The 20772-nt window shown below is 40.3% G+C and overlaps 2 protein-coding genes across 2 annotated transcripts in view; one reads left to right on the plus strand and one right to left on the minus strand.

Annotated features, from left to right (window-relative positions):
• The window catches only part of LOC140936593 (uncharacterized), a 167774-nt gene that overhangs the window by 110329 nt on the left and 36673 nt on the right, over positions 1 to 20772 (minus strand). Inside the window, exons 30-43 of the mRNA XM_073386122.1 lie at positions 18424 to 18987; positions 17178 to 17729; positions 16001 to 16522; positions 14831 to 15391; positions 12478 to 13029; positions 11672 to 12000; positions 8923 to 9151; positions 7978 to 8548; positions 7289 to 7308; positions 4606 to 5202; positions 3442 to 3987; positions 2070 to 2624; positions 758 to 1309; positions 1 to 480 (exon numbers count right to left, since the gene is read on the minus strand). The exon at positions 1 to 480 is cut by the window's left edge and continues 76 nt beyond it. Coding sequence (XP_073242223.1) covers positions 1 to 480; positions 758 to 1309; positions 2070 to 2624; positions 3442 to 3987; positions 4606 to 5202; positions 7289 to 7308; positions 7978 to 8548; positions 8923 to 9151; positions 11672 to 12000; positions 12478 to 13029; positions 14831 to 15391; positions 16001 to 16522; positions 17178 to 17729; positions 18424 to 18987 — 6630 coding nt within the window. The remainder of the gene's footprint in view (positions 481 to 757; positions 1310 to 2069; positions 2625 to 3441; positions 3988 to 4605; positions 5203 to 7288; positions 7309 to 7977; positions 8549 to 8922; positions 9152 to 11671; positions 12001 to 12477; positions 13030 to 14830; positions 15392 to 16000; positions 16523 to 17177; positions 17730 to 18423; positions 18988 to 20772) is intronic.
• Positions 1 to 20772, plus strand: part of LOC140943368 (protein LZIC-like) — a 296884-nt gene that overhangs the window by 71130 nt on the left and 204982 nt on the right. The window lies entirely within an intron of this gene.

Genomic DNA, 20772 nt, shown 5'->3' on the forward strand with positions numbered 1-20772 from the left:
CCTTTTCCTTGTAAGAAGTTGTCTCTTTCAGCTGCGGAATATTCACTTCAGCACCTATTCCAACTGAGACTACCTCGATCTCATCTTCTTCGAGTTCTCTAGCCTTCATCTTGATTTCCCATGACTTGCTGTCTGACTGGTCATCAGTAATGATCACCAGAACTTTCTTCACGTGTGGACGCGCACCAACAAACACTACCTTGGCCAATGACATCGCCTCCGTTAAGTCGGGTGTTCCACTGTTCCGGATTAGGTTGTCAATTCGTTTCCTCAAGTCGTTGAGATCCGTAATTACTTCGTCGAAATTAAGTCTGACAGATGCCATGTCTCCATAAACGATCACTGCAGGACGTATGCTTCCAACTCCATGCTTTTCAAAGATGAACTTAATTATTTCCTTCATGACAGTGAATGTCCCCTGGGCATCACTAGCAGTGGCGCTAATTGCAAAGACCACATCGACATCTTGAATTGGTTTTGCTGAAAATCAATGTTCAAACAAACGAATATAGTCAACAGTTAGGGTTTCAGTAAAGGTAAAAATTACTCAAAAGTACAAAATTATGAAAAGAATAGATTGTAGAGAAAGAATGAGGCAGCATCGGTGTTGGAATGAAACGAAACTGGGTTTTATGAACTGAAGTCACAAAGTAATTATTACTTCGAATGTTGAATGAAGGAGGCGGTGGTTTTAGAATCTTCAAAAGGCTTCACAATAGTTGCCATCAACTCCCGTATCTTTGTTTTTGGTACTAACCCTGTCTAATTTTCTCCATTAAGCTTTCCCTGATCCTTTCTGGTTCATCAGTGTTTGAACTGTTAATAGTGCTCTCACTAGAACCAGAAGCAATTGCCAGCTCACTAGGATCCGCTTGGTTGCCAAGGGCCACAGCAAATATGCGAATATCTTTATCAGTGAGAGACTCAACTGCGAGCTTGACTTTGGTCGGCCAACTCCCTGACTTGACATCAGTGATTATAACCAACACTTTTTTGGCATCCGGACGACCAGGGATTAGCAGCTTCTCACCAAGTTCAAGAGCCTTTGCAAGATCAGGATTACCAGGTGGTATGCGGATACTGTCGACTCGTTGTTTCACATCATGTTTCGAGCTGTCCACCAAAGTGAGTTCTACGCTGGGTTTCGAGCCATATGCAATGATACCATAGTTCAGTCTATGCATAGCATACTTGTCAATAAATGACTTTATCACGTCTTTAACTTGTTGCAGGTTTGCAGTTGCATCACTGGAGCGAGAGGAGATGACAAATCCCAAGTCAACATCAGGAACATTCGGTTCTTTGACAACTAAAAGGAAAGTATAGTGAACACACTGTTAATCATAAACGACTTAGTTGAATGACTTGCGCAAAGTATCGTCTAAAACTTACGAGTTTCTTCTGACACTGTTACAGTCTACCCTCTCTCGGACGGACACTTAAGACTGGTACTAACTGTCCGCCTTAAAGCGAGATATTTCAGTTTAAGAAAGGCACGAAGAAACTCTTGGTACCCGTTTTAGAGAGGTGTCTAATGTATTCCGCAGTGGTGTCCGGAAAAGCTTAGTTTCCATATCATCGTCCGGATCGCTTCGATCGCTTCAATTTCACAGATTGGGACGATCGAGACTATCTGTTTTTTGACGTTAATTCTGTCCAGTCGATTACGATCGTCCCACTGGTCCAGATCGTGCCGCGTGGCATAAGAGGTATTTTCATATGATCTACTTGATCCTTTGAACATATTTAACATGACAAGGGCGATCAAGACAACCTGGGTGATGATGTAGAAACCAGACTTAAGAGAGAGTCGGAAGTACTCTTGTGTTACAGACTATTCAATCAGACTCTGTAAAAGCAAGAAACCCAACAATACGATAATTTATAAATAATTACAACGCCAAGTAATACAAGAATTCTAAGAAATCCCTCAAACGGACTTCGATTCTTTTGTTTATCCCAGCAGCCAAAAATTCCCCATAATAACAGTAAAATCATAAATTTTAGGAAGAGTTGTAGATAATGATAATGTACGATAATGTACGTAAAACAGATAAAAATTCACTCACGTTCCTTCATTTTATCGGCAATCTCTTCGGCTGTTTTCTTGGGGTCTCCTGTGCTAGGCACCTTCACCGTTGTATTCTTAAGAGTAGTAATAAGCTGAAGCTCTTCCTCGTTCGACTTTTCACCTATAGCCACAGGAACAATCCAAAGCTCTTGTTCAATTAACGGCTTAGAAGCCTCTATGAGATCAACCCTTTCATTTGGTGACTTGTTATCGACGAAAACTACCAGAAATTTCTTAGCATAGGGTCTTGCACCAGCTTTCTCAAAGAGCGATTTTACTTCAGGAAACAAGTTTACTAGATTGGGTTTACCGGCACTGAGAGTGGCACTTTCTATGATCTTCTTTAGATCCTCCGGTGACTGTTTCTCTGCAAAAGGCGCTAATATAGTTGGGCGTTCCCCAAAGGTCATTATACAATAACGTATATTTGTTGTACCGTAACTGTCTATAAAATACGCGATAGAATCCCGGATGAGCTTGATCGTCGTTGAGGCGTCTTGAGAAGTCGCACTGATTGAAAAACCAACATCAATGCTTATTCCCTTCAGAGGGTCTAATAAAGAAAACAAAATTTATTAGTTTCTTATTTTGGAATTCAACGGATACCGAGACACGTTTTATCATTTCAAAAAGATAGCAAATAGCCTGACGTAGCCCTTTTAAGAAAAGCAGTCTGATGGACAGACTGGAATTTATGATGATGTGGCGATGGAAGATAAAAACACGAAAAATAGTTTTATCAACTGAGATGATAAAGTCCATTTGCCACTAGCGTTTCGCTTTGTCCAAGTTTAACTTTCGAATAGTCAGCTTTTTTCGGTGACAATGTTACTTTATCGACTCAGGTGATAAATCTTCAAATGTTTTCTATTCCACTCCTCTTAACCGAAGTTTTTATGAACAGGAGTTTGTTAAGAAGCCTCCTCTAGACGCCTTAATGTGTTTAAAAGACATCAAACGTATTTGCAACCAGAAGTGAAGTACATATAAGTTTAATAGTTGTTTCTATTGGCAAAGCTTTTAGAGAGTCCATAAGCTTCATCATTTTTACCATACACGGTGATTACGTACCAAGATCTTTACTCGACCCCTCGTATTTTTCCTTATAGTAGTAGTAATAGTTTCTTTACCCATTGAGCACTTAGGAGTTCTTTTTGTAAAAGAACTTGTTGAAACGTGTCCGTGCGTTCCACATCGAATTGGAATTTGAAAGTGTTGGTTTTTAAAAGAGGGGAAAACTGGAGTACCGGGAGAAAAACCTCTCGCAGCGAGGGAGAGAACCAACAATACATTCAACCCACATATGACTTCGACGCAGTAGGCTTGTCAAGGACAAGCCCACTGATACTGATACCAAAGTAGTACACTACCTGTTTTCTCAATGATTTTATTACCAACGCCCTCTGGTTCCTCTGTTGTAGTTGTGTTAATAACATTTCCAGGGTTCGACGTGATGTTCTGCAAGTTATTGGGATACGCCTCGCTTCCAACGCCAACTGTGATGATGTTAACACCCTTTTCTCTCAACTCCATAGCAGTCTTTAAGGCATCAACGTCTGAACCACTAGATCGCTTGTCCACCATTACAACAAGAACCTTCTGAGCATCGTAGCGGACTCCGTCTCCCTCAAAAAGGATTACCGCTGCATCTAGCGCCTTATCAAGAGCAGGTCCACCAGTTTCCGATGGTAGGAAGTTGATGAGAGGTAAAAGGGTCCCTGAAGAGCTGCCATTAAAAGGCAGCTTAATGCTGGCTTCGTAATGGAACGTTATTAGCCCATACTGAATCCTATCTGTGCTATACTTATTAGCGATGCTTTTGATAATGTCTTTCATGTGCTGAAAGGTATTAATAGCATCACTTGAGGCGGCACCAATAGCGAATCCAAGGTCAACTTTACCAACCCTCGTCGGCTCTGAAAATTATTAACGGATATATTAACCAGGGATTTGATCTCATTAAGTTTCATTCAAATGATTTACTTAGCAATCAAAATAACGAGTGCCACAATGGAGGACAAAAATCCTTGGAACGGTTATGGAAAACCTTCCTTTCACATCCTTAACTTATCAAATGTTCAGATGTAGCATAATATTAACCACTTGGATACCGCGACTGGCCCTCCCCTTCCCCCTCCGAACAATGTTGGGATGAAGAAACACTTTTAGGACAGGGTAAACAAACAGGGGAGCACAAACTACAACATTGCTTGCGGGAGAGGGGGAAAGGGGAAAAAATTAAGGCAGATCGTGTTAATTGTCCTAAGAATTTTGTCCTCCATTGTAATTACCAATGATTTTACCAAAGCTTTATCATAACTTGGTGTTCAAATCTGAACGCGGAATTACGTACAATTCTAAAATGACTAGTGAAAATCGATAGAAAAAATTAGTACAAACGAAACTGGAACCGGCATTGCTTCGACGTTAGCCACTTTATGACAGCTGTTGCCTCTTTCAAACAGAGAGTTGGTATTGGGCAATCACCTAGGGGATAAGCCATCCGTTATTCTACAAAATCAAATGTCGTTTACCTTTGAAGGCCCTAATAATTATTTCACGTGCCAAAATCCATGGCTCTTTGTCTTTCATTGCCTGAATGAGATCATCTTTGAAAGGAGTGATTTTCATGAGCTGATTTGTATCTGCTTCACTTCCAATAGCCACCGGTATCACGCGAACTTTCCACTCATCTAGAAGTTTGGCACCTCTCTGGATCGCCTCATCACTAGATGTCGACTGTTTATCAGTCAAAACTACCATCACCTGTTTTACCCCAGGACGAGCAGCCGGAGTTTGGAAAACCTTCAAACCTTCTTCCAGTGTTTTTTCAAGATCAGGATCACGACTCTGCCTTGGAAGCCTTTCGATGGATGCTCTTAAGTCTTTGATGCTTCCAAAGGAGGGATCTCCGAGCTGGATAACGGTGGATCCATGCACACTGACAGCATATTTGACGTTGCCATTCCCGAACTTGAAGTCGTTCAGGATCGTTCGGATAGTGTCTTTCATAAGAGTGAAAGTTTCGTCCGCATGTATTGAATTTGCACTAATAGCAAACACAATATCCATTTTAGGAATAACAGGCTCCACTGTGAAAAAAGTATAGACGATATAATCAGTGTTTAAAACTTGCATTATCAAATTTTTAAAATTGGGAAATGGAATAGTGTACCAAATAGCCTGCGTAGCAAGCGTTTCTGTACGGTTTAGGCGAAAAGAACGAGGAACGAGAGTCAAAGACCGCGAGGAAAGTGGCGCAAGTAAAAGAGCGGGGACGGGGTGGGGAAGAAAGGAAGGAAACGCTTGCAGACAAACCCCGGGATTTTGAAAACCACCCACTTGGTCTGTCACGCCTGAGTTCGCGAACCGACATTTGATGCTGTCATCAACTGTCATAATTGACCAATAAAATGTTTGGCCTTCCGTGGAGCGGAAATGAACTTTAGAGGACGCGTTTGTGAAACCAAAATAATTTTTTTTTGTATTTTGGAGCGCGTGGACGGCGTTCATGGTGAAATCTCAATGAATCCGAACGATCAATGCAAGCTTTGTACATTTGTCTTCTTAATCCGTCTAAAAGGAAGGACCGCGAGGGTGAATGAAGTTTTAAAGTTTTAGCTCTAAACCTCCAGAAAGTTGGATTTGAAGTGGTAAAATGTGACAAGCATTCAAGTCTAGACCAGCTAGACAGAACGGCTTACCGTTCTCGCCTACCCTCTTTCACTTTTTGGCTCTCGTTTCATTTCTCGCGCGGTCAAAACCGAAAGTCCCCTTCCTCGGTCTTTCTTTGCTCCGAAACCAAACGGAAACGCTTGCTACGCAGGCTATGTACCAAATAAAACTTATTTTGTTTAGGATTGGATTTAAGGTGGCTCGACCCAGTATTTTTATCGGCACACCCTCCACCTTTGAATCTCTCAGACTTAATCAAATCGATCTGTATTGCAAAACGATTATGATACATGGATTACACTTAGACTAAACTTGATTATGGTATATTTTTTTGGACGATAGGAATAAATGTAACGCTTGCTTGCCCTCTGAAATCGTTCCGAAATATGGTAATGCTGTTGAATGGGAGAAAACAATAGTGAATAGATTTCAGAGGGCAACCAAGCGCGGGAAATTCTGGCGTGCTGCATGGAGATTTGATGTTGTGCTGAACTCTACACAATAGGAAGTCCCAGAGCAAAAACTTAGCCAGATATATGACATCGCTGCGATATTAACTCACTTTTGCGCACATGTTAGACAACTTTAGAAGTTTTCAATCGACACATAATTCGGGGATTTAATAGTACAATGATCAATTAATGTACTGGAAAAGTTTTAAAAATAATCTATCGACGAATTTTGTTTTAATCGCTGTTTTCGTGAAAGTAGCCTTAGAAATTACAAAAGAGCTCACCATTGCGTTTTGCCCTGATTCATACGTTTTCATGTGTTTCTAAATCGAGCAAGTCTACTTGCGTTCAGTGGCTTCTAGAGTGTGTAAGGGTCATTTGCAAAACGAATGAGTGATAAAACATTTTCGGAAACACCCAAAAAGTAGCAAATTTGTCTGCATTAAATCCAGTCTGCAGTGTATGCATAATTTATACCTTTTTATAGAAATTCCGAGATATCTCGAAATTCCTCTTATAGATTTTTGTGAAACTTCGCAGAGCAGAAAACATTTATCCAAAGAATACGTAGCGTAAAGGATTTCGAAAGAAATGCCGAACAGGGCTGAAATTCGATTTAGAGCTAAAACCATTGTGACCAGATTTGTACTGAATTTGGATTATATTGGTGCCTTATTTCGAATCAACAAATTCGTCTCTGCTTAGAAAATGTGCTCTTTGGAATTTTGACGGAAAATGCTTGCCTTTTACTTCAATTGCTGAACTATTTTATAATTATTGGAAAACTCTATTTGTGGGACTGTAGGAGTAAGCAAATCCTTCCAAACATTTATGGATTTAAGGTGAAGATGATCGCTAAATACGAAACAGAAAAAAAATCAGCAACAAAGATTTCTTTAAAAGAAAATGGATACTCACGCCTTATTTAAGTTAACTGTCTTAACTCAGTATTATTTCATTGCCCAGTTGTACTTTTTTCTAATTTCTCTTAGCCCTATAGTAATTCAACGATTAATTTTGCTTTACTCTGTTTAAGTCTATTGTTAAAATAAACCTTAATTTGAACTGCACTTGAATTCTTTTGTTTTACGCTTATCACCAGGGCAACAACTAAAATACAGAAAATGCAGTCATTAAAATGTTCACACCCTAGTACGTGGGGTACACTTGGGTGATTCCGATGAAACCAACAGCAAGTGCCATTCAAAAAGACGGTTTGGACAAAAAAGAGGAAAAATATGACGCCTATAGAAAACGACCTACTGCAAATTATTATTATTTTTAATTACACTCAACTTATACTAATTTTCACCTCTTTAAGACATTTTACAAAGAGATTTGAACGTGTAAATAAATTAGATGGGTGCTTCTATTAAAACGTAATTCAGACTTAGAAAACGACCTCAGAAAGGAGTTCACACTAAATGTACGTATTAAGTGCACTTCAGGTGCATTTAAGAGCCCTAATAAAAACTGGCCTATAAGTAGGAATTTCTTGAATAAGAAGAAAGGGTCATATGAGAAGGGGAAGCCGTCTTTGAGGCAGAGAGATTTTTAGAAACAGAGATACATTATAAATTTAAATTTGACTTGTAATAAGCCCAAACGGTATATACAGTTTCCCGTCATTTATGCCAAATGAGTTTTATGAATATCTTCTATACCCGTAACGCACCTTCGTGTATGTATGCACCGTCGTGTATGTTTAAATCATCAATGTTAGAGGAATTGCTGAATTGGACCTCGTTTGTACTGGTGTACGCAAAGATAAATGTTTACATTATATAAAATAACCCACCTATCAAAACTTTATCCATAATAAGATCTTTAAGAGAACTCGGCTCAACACTCTTTTTCTCTTCGATCACGTTGTCCGTGGAAGTGATTATCTCTAACTCTTTTGGGTCGGCCTCCCTTCCTATGGACACAGCAACAATTTTGATAGTTTTGTCTTGCAGCTTCTCCACTGCCTTTCTCACTTGAGAAGGCTCTTTTCCTGACGCTACATCTGTTATTACAATCAGCACTTTCTTAGTATGGGGACGAATACCAGCTGCAGAGAATAACCTTTCTGCTTCTTTAAGCATTTCGTCCAGGGCAGCACCACCTTTTGTCTTTATAACGATATTAAGGTAGTTAATCAGTTCATCCACGTTAGTGTTATTGCTGAACTCGATCTTGATAGTCGCGGTGTCCCCAAATACGATTAAACCATATCTAATTTTGTCAATTCCATATTCCGTGATGACTTCTTCGATCGTGTCCTTCATAAGCTGGAATGTTTCATCAGCATATAATGACCCCGCTGCAATAGCAAATCCAAGATCGATCTCTGGCGTAGGAAGCTTTCCTGTCAAAAGAAAGAAAAATGTTAGTTTCATAAAGACTGGATCCCTGGTCACCTTTTGGGAAGTGTTCGATTGACTGCATATAATTTTTACCGATTTATTAGAAAATCCGAAAAGGAATTCCAAACCTGTTCTCGTTGACGGTGGTCTTTTTTCTTCTAATTAAGCCTGATCGCTTTTGTCAAAATAGTGTTTCAAAATCCTTTTCCGTATTTCAGAAAAACGGAAATAAAAGAAAGCCAATAAGGAATATCTCGGCGTTAAAATCCGTTTTTGCATTTCACGTTTTATCGTACATTGTAAATCCGAAATCCGGATTTCAAAATCTTTATTCAGATTTCCATATGCAACATCACGTAATCTAAGATAAGGTTACCTTTTGCAATCTCTTCCACTATCTCTTTCCCAACTTCTTTAGCGGCCCTTTTGTTGTCAGTCTCGATGGCTTTGCCCCCTGATGATATCGCTTTGGTCTCATTAACATCAACTTCCTTCCCGACAGCCACTGCGATGACACGAATTCCAGCTATTTCTAAAGGCCTTACCGCTTCTCGGATGTACTCTCGGCTTTCACCAGATGATCTGTCTGTGATTATGACCAACAGCTGAATTTTTACGCACAAAGAAAAATGAAAAGGAAGTTAAGTGTGCATTTTCTGTAGGATACGTCTACATGGGTTGAGTATATCAATTTCCTTAAAAAACATAACCAAGAGAACAGAACCAGCGCGCATCAGACATCGTACATCAGACGCTAGACAAATGACATCAGAAATCTAAAGTCCAATGTCCGATGTCTCCTTTTTTATGTCCAATGTTCGATGTCCGATGTCTTAGTCTGATGTCTGCTGTCCAATGTCTGATGTCCTTTGTCTGATGTCTGATATCTTATGCCTGATGTCCCATGTCTAATGCCTCATATCCGATGTCTGATGCCGTATGACTGACATGTCCACAATCAGACGTCTGACATCAGATATTTGATATGAGACGGCCGACATTAGACATCAGACGTCTAAAATTAGACGTCTGGCACGAGACATCTGACATCAGACATCTGACATAGGACAACGAACATCAGACGTCTGACATGAGACTTCTGACACGAGACATCTGACATCAGACGTCTGCCATTATACATTGGACGTCTGACATCAGACGTCTGAATGCGAAAACGAACATCAAACGTCCGCAATCAGACGTCTGACATCAGATATTTGAAAAGAGACGGCTGACATTAGACATCAGACATCTGACGTTATACATTAGACGTCCAACATCAGACGTCTGAATAGGACAAGGAACATTAGACGTCCGCAATCAGACGTCTGACATCAGATATTTGATATAAGACGGCCGACATTTGTCATCAGACGTCTAAAAGCAGACGTCTGACACGAGACACCTGACATCAGACGTCTGAAATCAGACGTCTGACATCAAACATCTGACCTCACACTTCTGATATTATACATTAGATGTCTGATATCAGACATGAGACGTCTGACATCAGATTTTTTTTACATCAGACATCTGACATTAGACGTCTGCCATAAGTAATAGGATGTTTGTTGTCGGATGTCAGAAGTCTGATGTCTGATGTTTGTTGTCCTATGTCAGACGTCTGAAGTCAGACGTCTGACATGAAACATCACACAATGTACATCGACATCAGACGTCTGAAATGAGATGTCTGACATCACAAATCTGACATCAGACGTGTGACATAAGATATCAGACATCAGATCACTGACATTTGACATCAGACATCAGACATCATACACCAGACAACATCAGACATCACACACCAGAAAGATGTCTGATGTCTGTTCCCTGGTATATAATGTCAATGTCTGATGTACGATGTCTGATGAATGATGTCTGAAGTCTGCAGTCTGATGTCTGATGTATTATGTCTGAAATCTGCAGTCTGATGTATGATCTCTGGTGTATGGTGTGATGTCTGATGTTTGGTGTCTGATGTGCAATATCTGATGTCTGTATGTATGATATGTGATGTATGATGTCTTCTGTCAGATTTCTGATGTCCGATGTCTGATTTGCGATATCTGATGTCTGATGTGCGATGTCTTATGTCTGCTATCTTTCTTCTAATGTCATATGTCCAATGTCTACTGTCTTATGTCTTATTTCTGATGTGTAATTTTAATGTCCTATGTCTATTTCGGAACCTGATGTCTGATGTCTAATGTCTGATTTCTGTGGTTTCTGTGCCTGATGTCTGATGCCCTATGTTTGATGTCTGATGTCATATGTCCGATGTCTGATGTCTTATGCCTGATGTCCAATGTCTAATATTATATGTCGGATGTCATATGTCCCATGCCATAAGTGCGATGTCTGATGTCCTATGACTGATGTTTGATGCCTGATCTCTGGTGTCAAATGTTCGATGTCTGATGTCTGGTGTCCTATGTGTGATGTCCTGTGTCTGATGTCTGATGTCCGACGTCTGATTTCCTGTCTGACGTCTGATGTCATGTCTGATTTCCAATGTGCGATGTCTGAGGTGCGAGATCTGATGTCTAATACCTGATGTCCTATATCTGATGCCCTATGTCTGATACCTGATGTCCTATATCTGATGCCCTATGTCTGATCTCTGCTGTCTGATGTCTAATGTCTGATGTCCTATGTTTGATGTCTGATGTCTTACGTCCGATGTCCTATGTCTAATGTCTGATGTCTAATGTTCCATGTCTGACGTCCTTTGTCTGACGTCCGATATCCTATGTCTGATGTCCGACGTCTGATGTCTTATGTCCTATGAGGTCGTATGTCTAATGTCTGATGTCCTCTGTCTCGTGCCCTCCGCTCAAACGTAAACGGCGTTTTCAGGGTCCAAAAATGCAGATTTTCGAAAACGGTCTCAAGAATTGGGTTTTTTGAAATACCAACTTACAGTTTTCGTGAGGAGGGACAAAAACGGAGGTTTTGGAATTCCATAGCATCGCATTCTATGTTTCAGAGTTCTCGTGTGGATGGGCAAAAAAGGACTGGAATAAGCTACGCGTGGACACGTATTTTACCGAAAACGTTGAAAAATCTTTATTTTCAAAGATGTCCAGACACGTGAAAACGAGGTCACCGTGTAAGCTACCTACCTTAGCTGCATAAGGCCTTAGAAAAGGACTCATAAGCTGTTCTTTCGCCTCTTCTAGCGCCTTATCAAAAGATGGAGACCCAGTTACACCAGGAATGCTGTCAATAGCTTTTACCAAATCAGCATCCGACTTGAAAATGTCACCAAACGTAACTTCCGGTGAGACTGAATCCCCGAAAACTATGACGCTGTACTGAAGTTTCCGTGTGCCATATGTGGTGATAATTGATTTGATAATATCCTTGATGAATTCGTGGGTTTCCTGAGCTTCAGTCCCTGTAGCGGATATTGCAAACGCCACGTTTGTTTCTGGCAGCTGAAGAGTACCATCTGTCAACGAATTAAAGACAAAAGCAGGTTGAATATGATCATTTGGTTGAATGTAGTTCATAAAAGTGCTCATGACGGGGTGGACATTTTGATAAACGTTGTGGTATCCCTCATCAGATTTAAATTTGTTTATCACCACTTAATGGTTTAGCTGTCTAGCTGACCTGACGTGTCAGTGAAATCGCGATGTTTGTGGTCGAAAATATACGAATAGTAATTTAACCTATAAACAATTATCCCATCTCATCCTCAAACCTCCCTACACTGTGCAAAAACGTATTTACACCACCACTACCACCAAGCCTCTCTCGCAAAACGAGAGTGAATGCGAAAACTTTCATATAAAAATAATGTTCTCTTTTAATTCAAATGAACTAATTTTCATGTAAGGGTTCTACATTTGGCGTCATGTTGAAAGTGAAAAGAGAGGTTTTTGAAACTCGGAAATGACCTGCTTCCAACACAAAATGGACTCACTTATAACTCTCTCCATGATTTCTTCACCAAGGTCTGTTGGATCCTCATCTTTGTTAGTCTCTATGATGTTTCCCTTAGGAGCAACAAATTTGAAATTCGTAGGATCAACCTCGTCGCCAATCACCACAGGGATGATTTTGACTGCCATCTTCTCCAAGGGTTTAGTCGCTCCAACAATTTCCTCTTCGTCAACAAGGGAGTTCTTATCAGTCATGACCACCAAAATTCTATCTGCGTCCTTACGGTCACCAGCCTCAAAGAACATGTTTTTAGCTGCTTCTAAAGCCCTATCTAAGGCAGAAAGTCCAACTGACGGCACGATAACTGCTAATTCCGCCTTCATTCCTGCAGCATCTGTTTCGTTTTTAAGGTCAACCACGATGTTCACATCGTCACCGTATTCAAGAAGGCCAAAGCGAATGTTGCTCGAATCATACCTTTGGAGTAACGACTTAACGGTATCAGTCATCAGTTGGAATGTTTCGTCTTTATCTGGGCTGGTAGATGACAAAGCAAACACCAGGTCCAGCTTGGGAACGTTCAATGGACGATCTGTAAAATAAATACAGTCCAAGAAACATTTTTTAAAATAGGGAGTTTAAGCAAAGAGATTTAGAGCGACGCTCGTCTACCGGAAGTGGACTTTCCACAAATTCTCAAGCAAAGGTATTGCTTCCGGTTGACGTTCGTCGCTCGAAAACGTCTTTCTGAAGCTCGCTAAAGACAACTTACAGTAACCATACTGGCATATAAAATACTTTCAGACTCTTTTGAGAGTCACACTGAGCACCAATGAACTAAAATCAAAGGGATCCCGAGCCCCAGTGCCATGGAAGAACCAGTGGGTCTATTCCAGGGAAAGGAAGAAAGGGTAAGATATAAAATTCCCCACAACTTCTATTGTGGCTTTAATAAAGGTGTATCGCTTGATCTAAATAATCTTAAACGCCAATAAGAAATTCCACTTTTCCTACTTCATTTGATAGTCAGAGTATATACATTTTACAGAAAAATTCACATAACCAGCCACATCACATAACATGCCTGATGATTCTGGTGGTAAGAGATAATAGGGGTAATAAGAGAAATATCACGAAGACCTTTACTACCATCGAAACGTTTGACTTTAAACTAAGGGATCTTATTAGTTAACTCTCTCCGTTCGCTTACAGTTAACCGACACTAAAGGTGGCTGAACACAGTTTTGCGGGTGGTCAGCAGTAACTTGCGTGACGGTATGTGTTTTAAATTAGACAAACAAACTTAGCGGTGAAAAAAGCAATGGTACACAGAACACGATTTCTCAAAATCTTCTCATAACAGTTTTTCGATATTTGGCAGAATTTTCACTTTTATCGTATTTTAAACAATGAGAACTTTAAAATGTACATTTTTGTGACAAATTTAATAATAACAGTACAATTACATTACTGATTAACGAAAAACCCGTCTGTTAAAATTTTGTCAAATAAGTTTCAAATAGTAATGATTAATTATAGTAAGCTGTGTGCAAGTTTATAGGAAAATGTAATGAGCGAATTTTATGTAAACTGAGCAAAAAATGAACTTTTAAGGTTGTATTCAATAGTTTATGTTGCCATAGAAACTACGAAAACGTCACATTTTACCTGTCAATTAAAATTTTTCATCAGTATATTTTTCACTTGCCAAGTCTCAGCTTGTGAGCTGCAACCTTCCTCTTGCCATGATTTGGTAAATGACATACTCACAAACTGCCAAAACTGTGTTCAACCACCTTAACGGACACCTATAAGAAACAACCCTCCCAAAATCTGGAAGCCAAACGTTGGTCCGTTTCGTTTTTACAGTCACTGTTTGACTTTTTATAGCTCGGACACAACTATTACAAGGACTTTAACTGCCGGTCTATCTCATAGAGAGTTGATAACAATAACTTACGAAAGAAAGTGCCCCCTTTTAACCCAGCGAAGAATGCTACGATAAAAGATCAGCGATTCTTTGAGCATAACTATCCAAACGTAAACATTATCTGTTATAATGATTACCAAGTTTTATCCGTCTGGACGAACCTGGACAAACATAGTGTGGTTTGTTTGGTTACGCATCCAGACGAACTACCTTTCGAAGTGCGTCGTTCAAGACGTATTACGAAGAATGGTTCGTGTAGACGCATAATGGCACTAATGTGTGCCCGTATTTAGAGTAGAAATGCATAACAAGGCGAACTACAAATGCTTGCCCAAGCTCTTTCAGACGGATAATGCCACTTTAGTTAAAACGGCCATAGGCGCATTATCCACATGAAAGCATGCTTGCTCTTCTAGGTTACTAACTTAACTGGTTAGGGGCCCATGACGTTACGTCAAAATACCTGTTAGCACCAACTCCATTACTTGTTCAAAAAGTTTGGTGGGTGTTGTAGACCCTGGGACAGCCACAACGTCTCTGCTATCTGTCGCCGCGTTTTTCAACCTTCCTGCATCTGCTTTGTCTCCAACTGCCACAGCAATGACACGAACGTTTGTCTTACTCAGAGTACTGACCAATGCCGTTATCTGGTCTTGATCAAGTTTTGCTGATACATTGTCAGTCATAACAACGAGGACTTTTCTGGCATTCGGCCGCGTGAGGCTTGCGTTAAACGCTTCCAATGCCATTTTCAGCGCTTTGTCCAAAGCTGGGTCTCCTGCCCGTGGACCAAGCGATTTAAATATCGCCTCCAGCTGAGCAGGGTCTGTTATACCAGAATCAAAGCGTAGCTCAAGCCTCGTCTGTGATCCAAACACGATAACGCTGTAGCGGATTTTCCCAACACCATAATTTTCCAAAACCTCGTTGATGGTCTCTTTCATCAAAGTGAAGGTGTCGTTAGAATCAACTACTGTGGCGCTGATGGCGAAGCAGAGATCAATTTCTGGTGGCTCCAACACGGCTTAAAATAAGAAAGAAAAAGACCAATAAATATTTTACATCACATGATAAAGGCGTGTAATAAGCCTGTGAACAGGATTGCTTCACGTCTGCTCGCACTTACTATAGTCTCATCTTCTTCCTCGCTACCACTAGGCAGACATAAACTGCATTATCTGCTCTAGCGAAGACATTTAGTGCGCAAATTTCAAAACTCTGAGCAAAAATTTAAAAAAAACAAAATCGAATATTTCGTTCGAGTCGCTCGAACTTCATCAGCGACGCTGATGACAATTCTGAAAGTAGAGTGAGCAATCTCTAGTTGGGTAGCTGAGGCATCTGGAATCTCCCATGGTCGACTTATATGTATAAGTCGGCCATCGAATATAGGGAATGATCTAAAACACTATTTAGCGTGCAACGCAGGATATAATTGTTAAGAATGACAACACAACAAACGGAAAAACAATTCTACGTTTCAACCATTTGGAAATATTGATCTAACCATTTGAATAATATTTTCATTGTCATAATTTATTTCTAGGCAAGAGAGAATTTAAATAAGGATTGTTGTTGTTAACCTTGCAGAAAATTGTACAGTGGCAAGGATGAGAAAGTCTAGTGTTCTCACCTGCTAAAACATTCTTCATCACTTTTTCGGCCAATTCTTTAGGTTTGACGTCTCTTGGTACCTCAAAATCAGTTTGAGGGTTGTCCACTAATGCAAATTCAAGAACAAGGGCTCCTTGCTCTTCGATTGCTTTGACTGCTTTCTCAACTTCTCGAGGCTTGTCTGGCACAACACCGTCTGTGATGACGACTAGGATTGTTTTGGCTGTCGGACGGACACCTGAATCCTTTATGATCTGCATTGCCTCTTCCAAGGCTTTCACAGTGTCTGGGCGGCCTGAGATTCTCTGCAACCTATCGATAATGTACCTCAAGCTTTCTCTGGAGGGCATGTTTGATTTGAAGTCAAAAATGGGTTTGGCATCATCACCGTAGACGATGACACTATAATGCAACTTGTTCATTCCGTACGTGTCGGAGATAATCTTAACGGCACTCCTCATACGCTGAAAGATGTCATCTGCATTTCTAGTCGTGGCTGTTAGAGCAAACACCAGATCGATTTCTGGAACTTTAGGACGTTCTAAAAAAGTCAGACATAAGTGTTGCGAGTTTAAAAAATAATAGAGAATTGTATTCAGTAACAAAACGATTTGTAGCAGACAACAATGGTTAGTTCGACCTATAGCAGATTAGCAATGTTCCAGTGACACAGCTGTAAATCACTTAAACGAGAACAAGCGTTGACACGGCACCAAAAGTCGGTTTTCAGGATCACTTTTACTGGAATTGAAGATGCAAAGTTGGACTAAAAAAGGTAGCAAAGCAAACTTAAGGTCATCAAAGATGTGCCAATGCAGAAATTTACCCCACGTTTGATAAGGATGGTCTACGCTTGATTCGCGATTAAACAACGTACACAAAGACAACCTTTAAAAGCTGTGATGATTTATCACCTAATTGCTAAAAAGGCGTTAATACGTTTAGCTAGTGGGAACATGAAAATCTTTTACAAAACGAGGGAAGTAAAGTCAGGTTTGGTCACTTCTTATCTTAAGTTGAAAATTCGAATCTGGGAAGCAAGCGTGAGTTCCACATTTGGGCCTTACTTAAAACTGGATTTTGCTACAATCAGTTAAACAGCAAAACTACAAGACAAACGAAAAAAATATTGTTAAAGTTATCATCTCAAACTAGGTAAACTATTTTCTGTGAGTTAACAAGAAGACACGTCCTACCTTTTAGTATCTTTAACATGATGTCTTCCCGAAATTGTTCAACGTCATCGATAGCAGACGTATTAATGACATCACTGATATTTGGCGTGAGCTCCTGCAGTTCTTTTATATCAACTTCACCGCCAATTCCCACTGGAATCACCGTAACGTCCATTTCTTCAAGCGCCTTTACCTCAGGTACAACATCAGAAAGAGAGGAAGTAGACTTTTTATCTGCGATCAGAACAAACACTTTCTGCGCACTTTCCCGAGCACTCGACGATTTAAACACCTTCCTAGCAATCCTCAAGGCTTCATCCAAAGCGAGGCCTCCTAATTGGCGATCGAGGCTTGTGATCATGCTTTTAAGCTGCTCGCTTGTGGTGTAGTTTTCAAAGTAAATGATAGTGTCATCAGTTGTTCCGGCAAGGATAGTGAAGTGTATGCCTTTTGTACCGTAAGTATCGATGAAAGAAGTAATGGTTTCTTTAATTTTCTGGAAAACTTTATCGGCATTTGAAGAAAATGTGTTCACTGCAATCACCAGATCGATTTCTGGTACCACTGGTGGAGCTGGAAAAAAAGCGCGTTCAACGGGAAGGTTGAGTTATCATGACACAAAAAGGATATGTGAGTGAAAAAAAATATGGGCATTAAAATAAAAGAGGAGATGGGGGAGCTTAAGCAAACAGAACACTGACCACCCGTACGTCAGGAAAAGCAAACGGCATTTTGGTCCTTCGCCAAACGAAACACTTCTATCTGGCGCAAGAAACCCGCAGTACAACGTTAGCGGGCCAAAGCACTGGAAGGGATAAAATGTTACTTTTGACGTCTGGGAAATCTGTGTTCTCGATTCTTTAGGCTCTTATTTGCAAGAAGACTCCTCTGAGTCTAAACTTGGGCCTCTACAAGTCGACCTTCCCCCGAACCTGCCTCCAGCCCACAAAATCATGCGTATTGCATTTAAGTTAACGGCCTAATGAGAGATCTGGCTCTTTTTACATCAATTTGCCGATTCAGAGATTTCTTGACCTATCGATCGACCCATTCATAGATTAGATTAGTCTACTGAACAACAATATACTGGTCCAATAATCTACCCGTTTCTCGTGGTGTTCCAGGAGCAGTTCGGGTGCACGAGCCACACGATTGTTTACAAACTCATCGCTGCATCTGGCGTAGTAGTGACCCTTCAGTCATCGAATATCCTAGAAAGAGGGCTGAAGGGTTAAGGTCTTGCTAATGAAAGCAACAAGATCCTCACCTGGTTTGAAAACCTTTTCCATTAACAGCTTGGTCAGCTCCACCGGATCTTTATTCACGGGTGCTCTTATGACATTATCATTATCGCCAGCAACTTTCACCATCTCGTCTGGATCAACAGCTGCGCCAATCCCCACAGTGATGACTTTGACCTTCAGTTTTGTCAACTCCTTATTAGCCACCTTGATCTCTTCCTCGAGCGAATCTCCCTTGGCGTCCGTCAGCACCACCAGTACCCTAGTAGCATTCGGACGAACTCCTCGACCCTGAAACGCTTTTGCCGCTGCCTCCAGGGCGACATGAGGCGATGACGGTGGAAGTGTGCTAAGGGGCATGTACTTCACCATGTCCTGTAGAGTGCTTAGATCAACCGGAGCATTTGTAAAGCTAAACTTGGTAGCAGCTTCTGAACCGTAAAGAATATAGCAGTGCCTTATGTCCTGTGTTCCGTAGTCTTTAATGATCTTCACAATCACATCTTTCATCATCTGAAATGTCTTTGTCGACTGTGCCGAAGTTGCACTTAAAGCGAATGCAAGGTCAACCGGTGGATTTCTTTGCGTTTCTAAAATATGTCAAGAAGAAATAAGAAGTTACTCTTGGTTATAGTGCCATATTCGAGTTCCGGTGTTCCCAGGTTCGAGTGTAACTAAGCCAACTGTTTCTGTAACGCCGAATGTTTAATTGCTTGGCCTTCTAAATAGCCACCTGAGTAGTATAGGGCGCACCGAATTATCCCCTTTTTTGGGGGGAATCTCATTAAGGTGGGGGGAATAAATTAACGCCAATGACGTCATAACCTTTTGTCTTGATCTCACGAATAAAATGCGCAGGAATCTCATAAAGATGAGGTCATGTGCTATTTTTAGATGGATGATGTCATGGTTGGTATAACCGGTTTGACAGGTTTTAGTTATTTTCGGAAGATGATGTCATATGTATTCCGGGGTACTATGATGTCATAGTTGTTTTGATTGGTTGACCAGAATTAAAAAGACGCTCATTGGCTGTCTTGTTTGACGAAGCTTTCTGGTTGGTTGCCGTATTTTTATGACTCTGTAATTAATGACATTCAAAACAAGCTTTGTTTGTAGAAGTAATAAAATTTGTTTATGACTAAATTGTGAGTCAGTGTGTGTTTGTCTCTGTCTTAGTCAAAATGGGGCTTTCTCTGTCTTTGCAGTATTCCGGGTTACTATGATGTCATAGTTGTTTTGATTGGTTGACTAGAATTAGAAAGACGCTTATTGGCTGTCTCGTTTGACGAAGCATTCTGGTTGGTTGCCGTATTTTTTTATTGTTTGAACGGCATAAAAGCCTGCTCACTGCCAACCGCATACTAATTTGGATTCCCTGCATACTAATTAAGTGCCGTCCTCCATATATAATGAAGTGGATAGGTTTACTAATGAGCGTCACTCTACTACAATAGGAACAATAGGCTTGCCTAGACTTGCCCGGGCTCTTTTAACCCTGATTGTAGAATGTATTCTATCTTCCAAATAAAAGCGCGCTCTCTGTTCAGCATATTACCCTTGCAATCGCTTTGCTAAGGAAACAAGTTCGCTTGCCTAACTAAAAATTCGGTTATAAACAAAACTCAGACGCAAGAAAAAAATGGAGCTCAAACTCTTTATTTCAATCTACTGCAAACAGTGTTCTCTCAATAAAATTACTTTATCTTGATGTCTTGTTACACGCTCTGTTAACCAGTAGTAATTTGCATCTGACTCATGCCTCTTTTGTGTTCTCGCAAATTAAACAATCATGCTTAAGTCCTCTAACAAAAAGATAAGGTACCGTTTCATACACAATTGTTAGGTCTATTGAAAAAAAAAAATATTCCACTGCAAAGTGCATCGACAACGCTTTAATTAATTTGTTATTGGTCTATCGAGCATTCGTTTGGTTCTTTTCTAGGATAAAGTCATCAATAAAACACACTTAAAGTTTGGTTGTTTACAGTTTTTATTGAAGTGCAACAATACAATGATCCAGGAAATGAAAAACTCTGTAACATTCATAGTAATGTCTAGTCTTCATCTTGTGGAATGGGCTGCTTTTCGTACAATCGATTGAGTAAGAATTTTCGTTTATCGATCGCTAGTTCTGTCGATTCCAACCAATCAAATCCTTCTGTGTCTTTAAGCTCTTTTTGAGTTTCCATCACTTTTTTGAAGGTGGGTCTTTTTCCATTGCACGCATCCACTGTAAATTCTCTAAGAGTACTTTTCTTAGCTCTTTTCTGTAAACAGGAAGAAGAGCGTTCTCGGCTTTCACGCGGGCCACATTTTCTGAATCTTCGTCCTCTTCGTACTCATTGATCAATGCGTTGAGCTGGGTCTCATGG

The sequence above is a fragment of the Porites lutea genome, chromosome 1 (assembly GCF_958299795.1).
Source record: "Porites lutea chromosome 1, jaPorLute2.1, whole genome shotgun sequence".
Lineage (NCBI taxonomy): Eukaryota > Metazoa > Cnidaria > Anthozoa > Scleractinia > Poritidae > Porites > Porites lutea.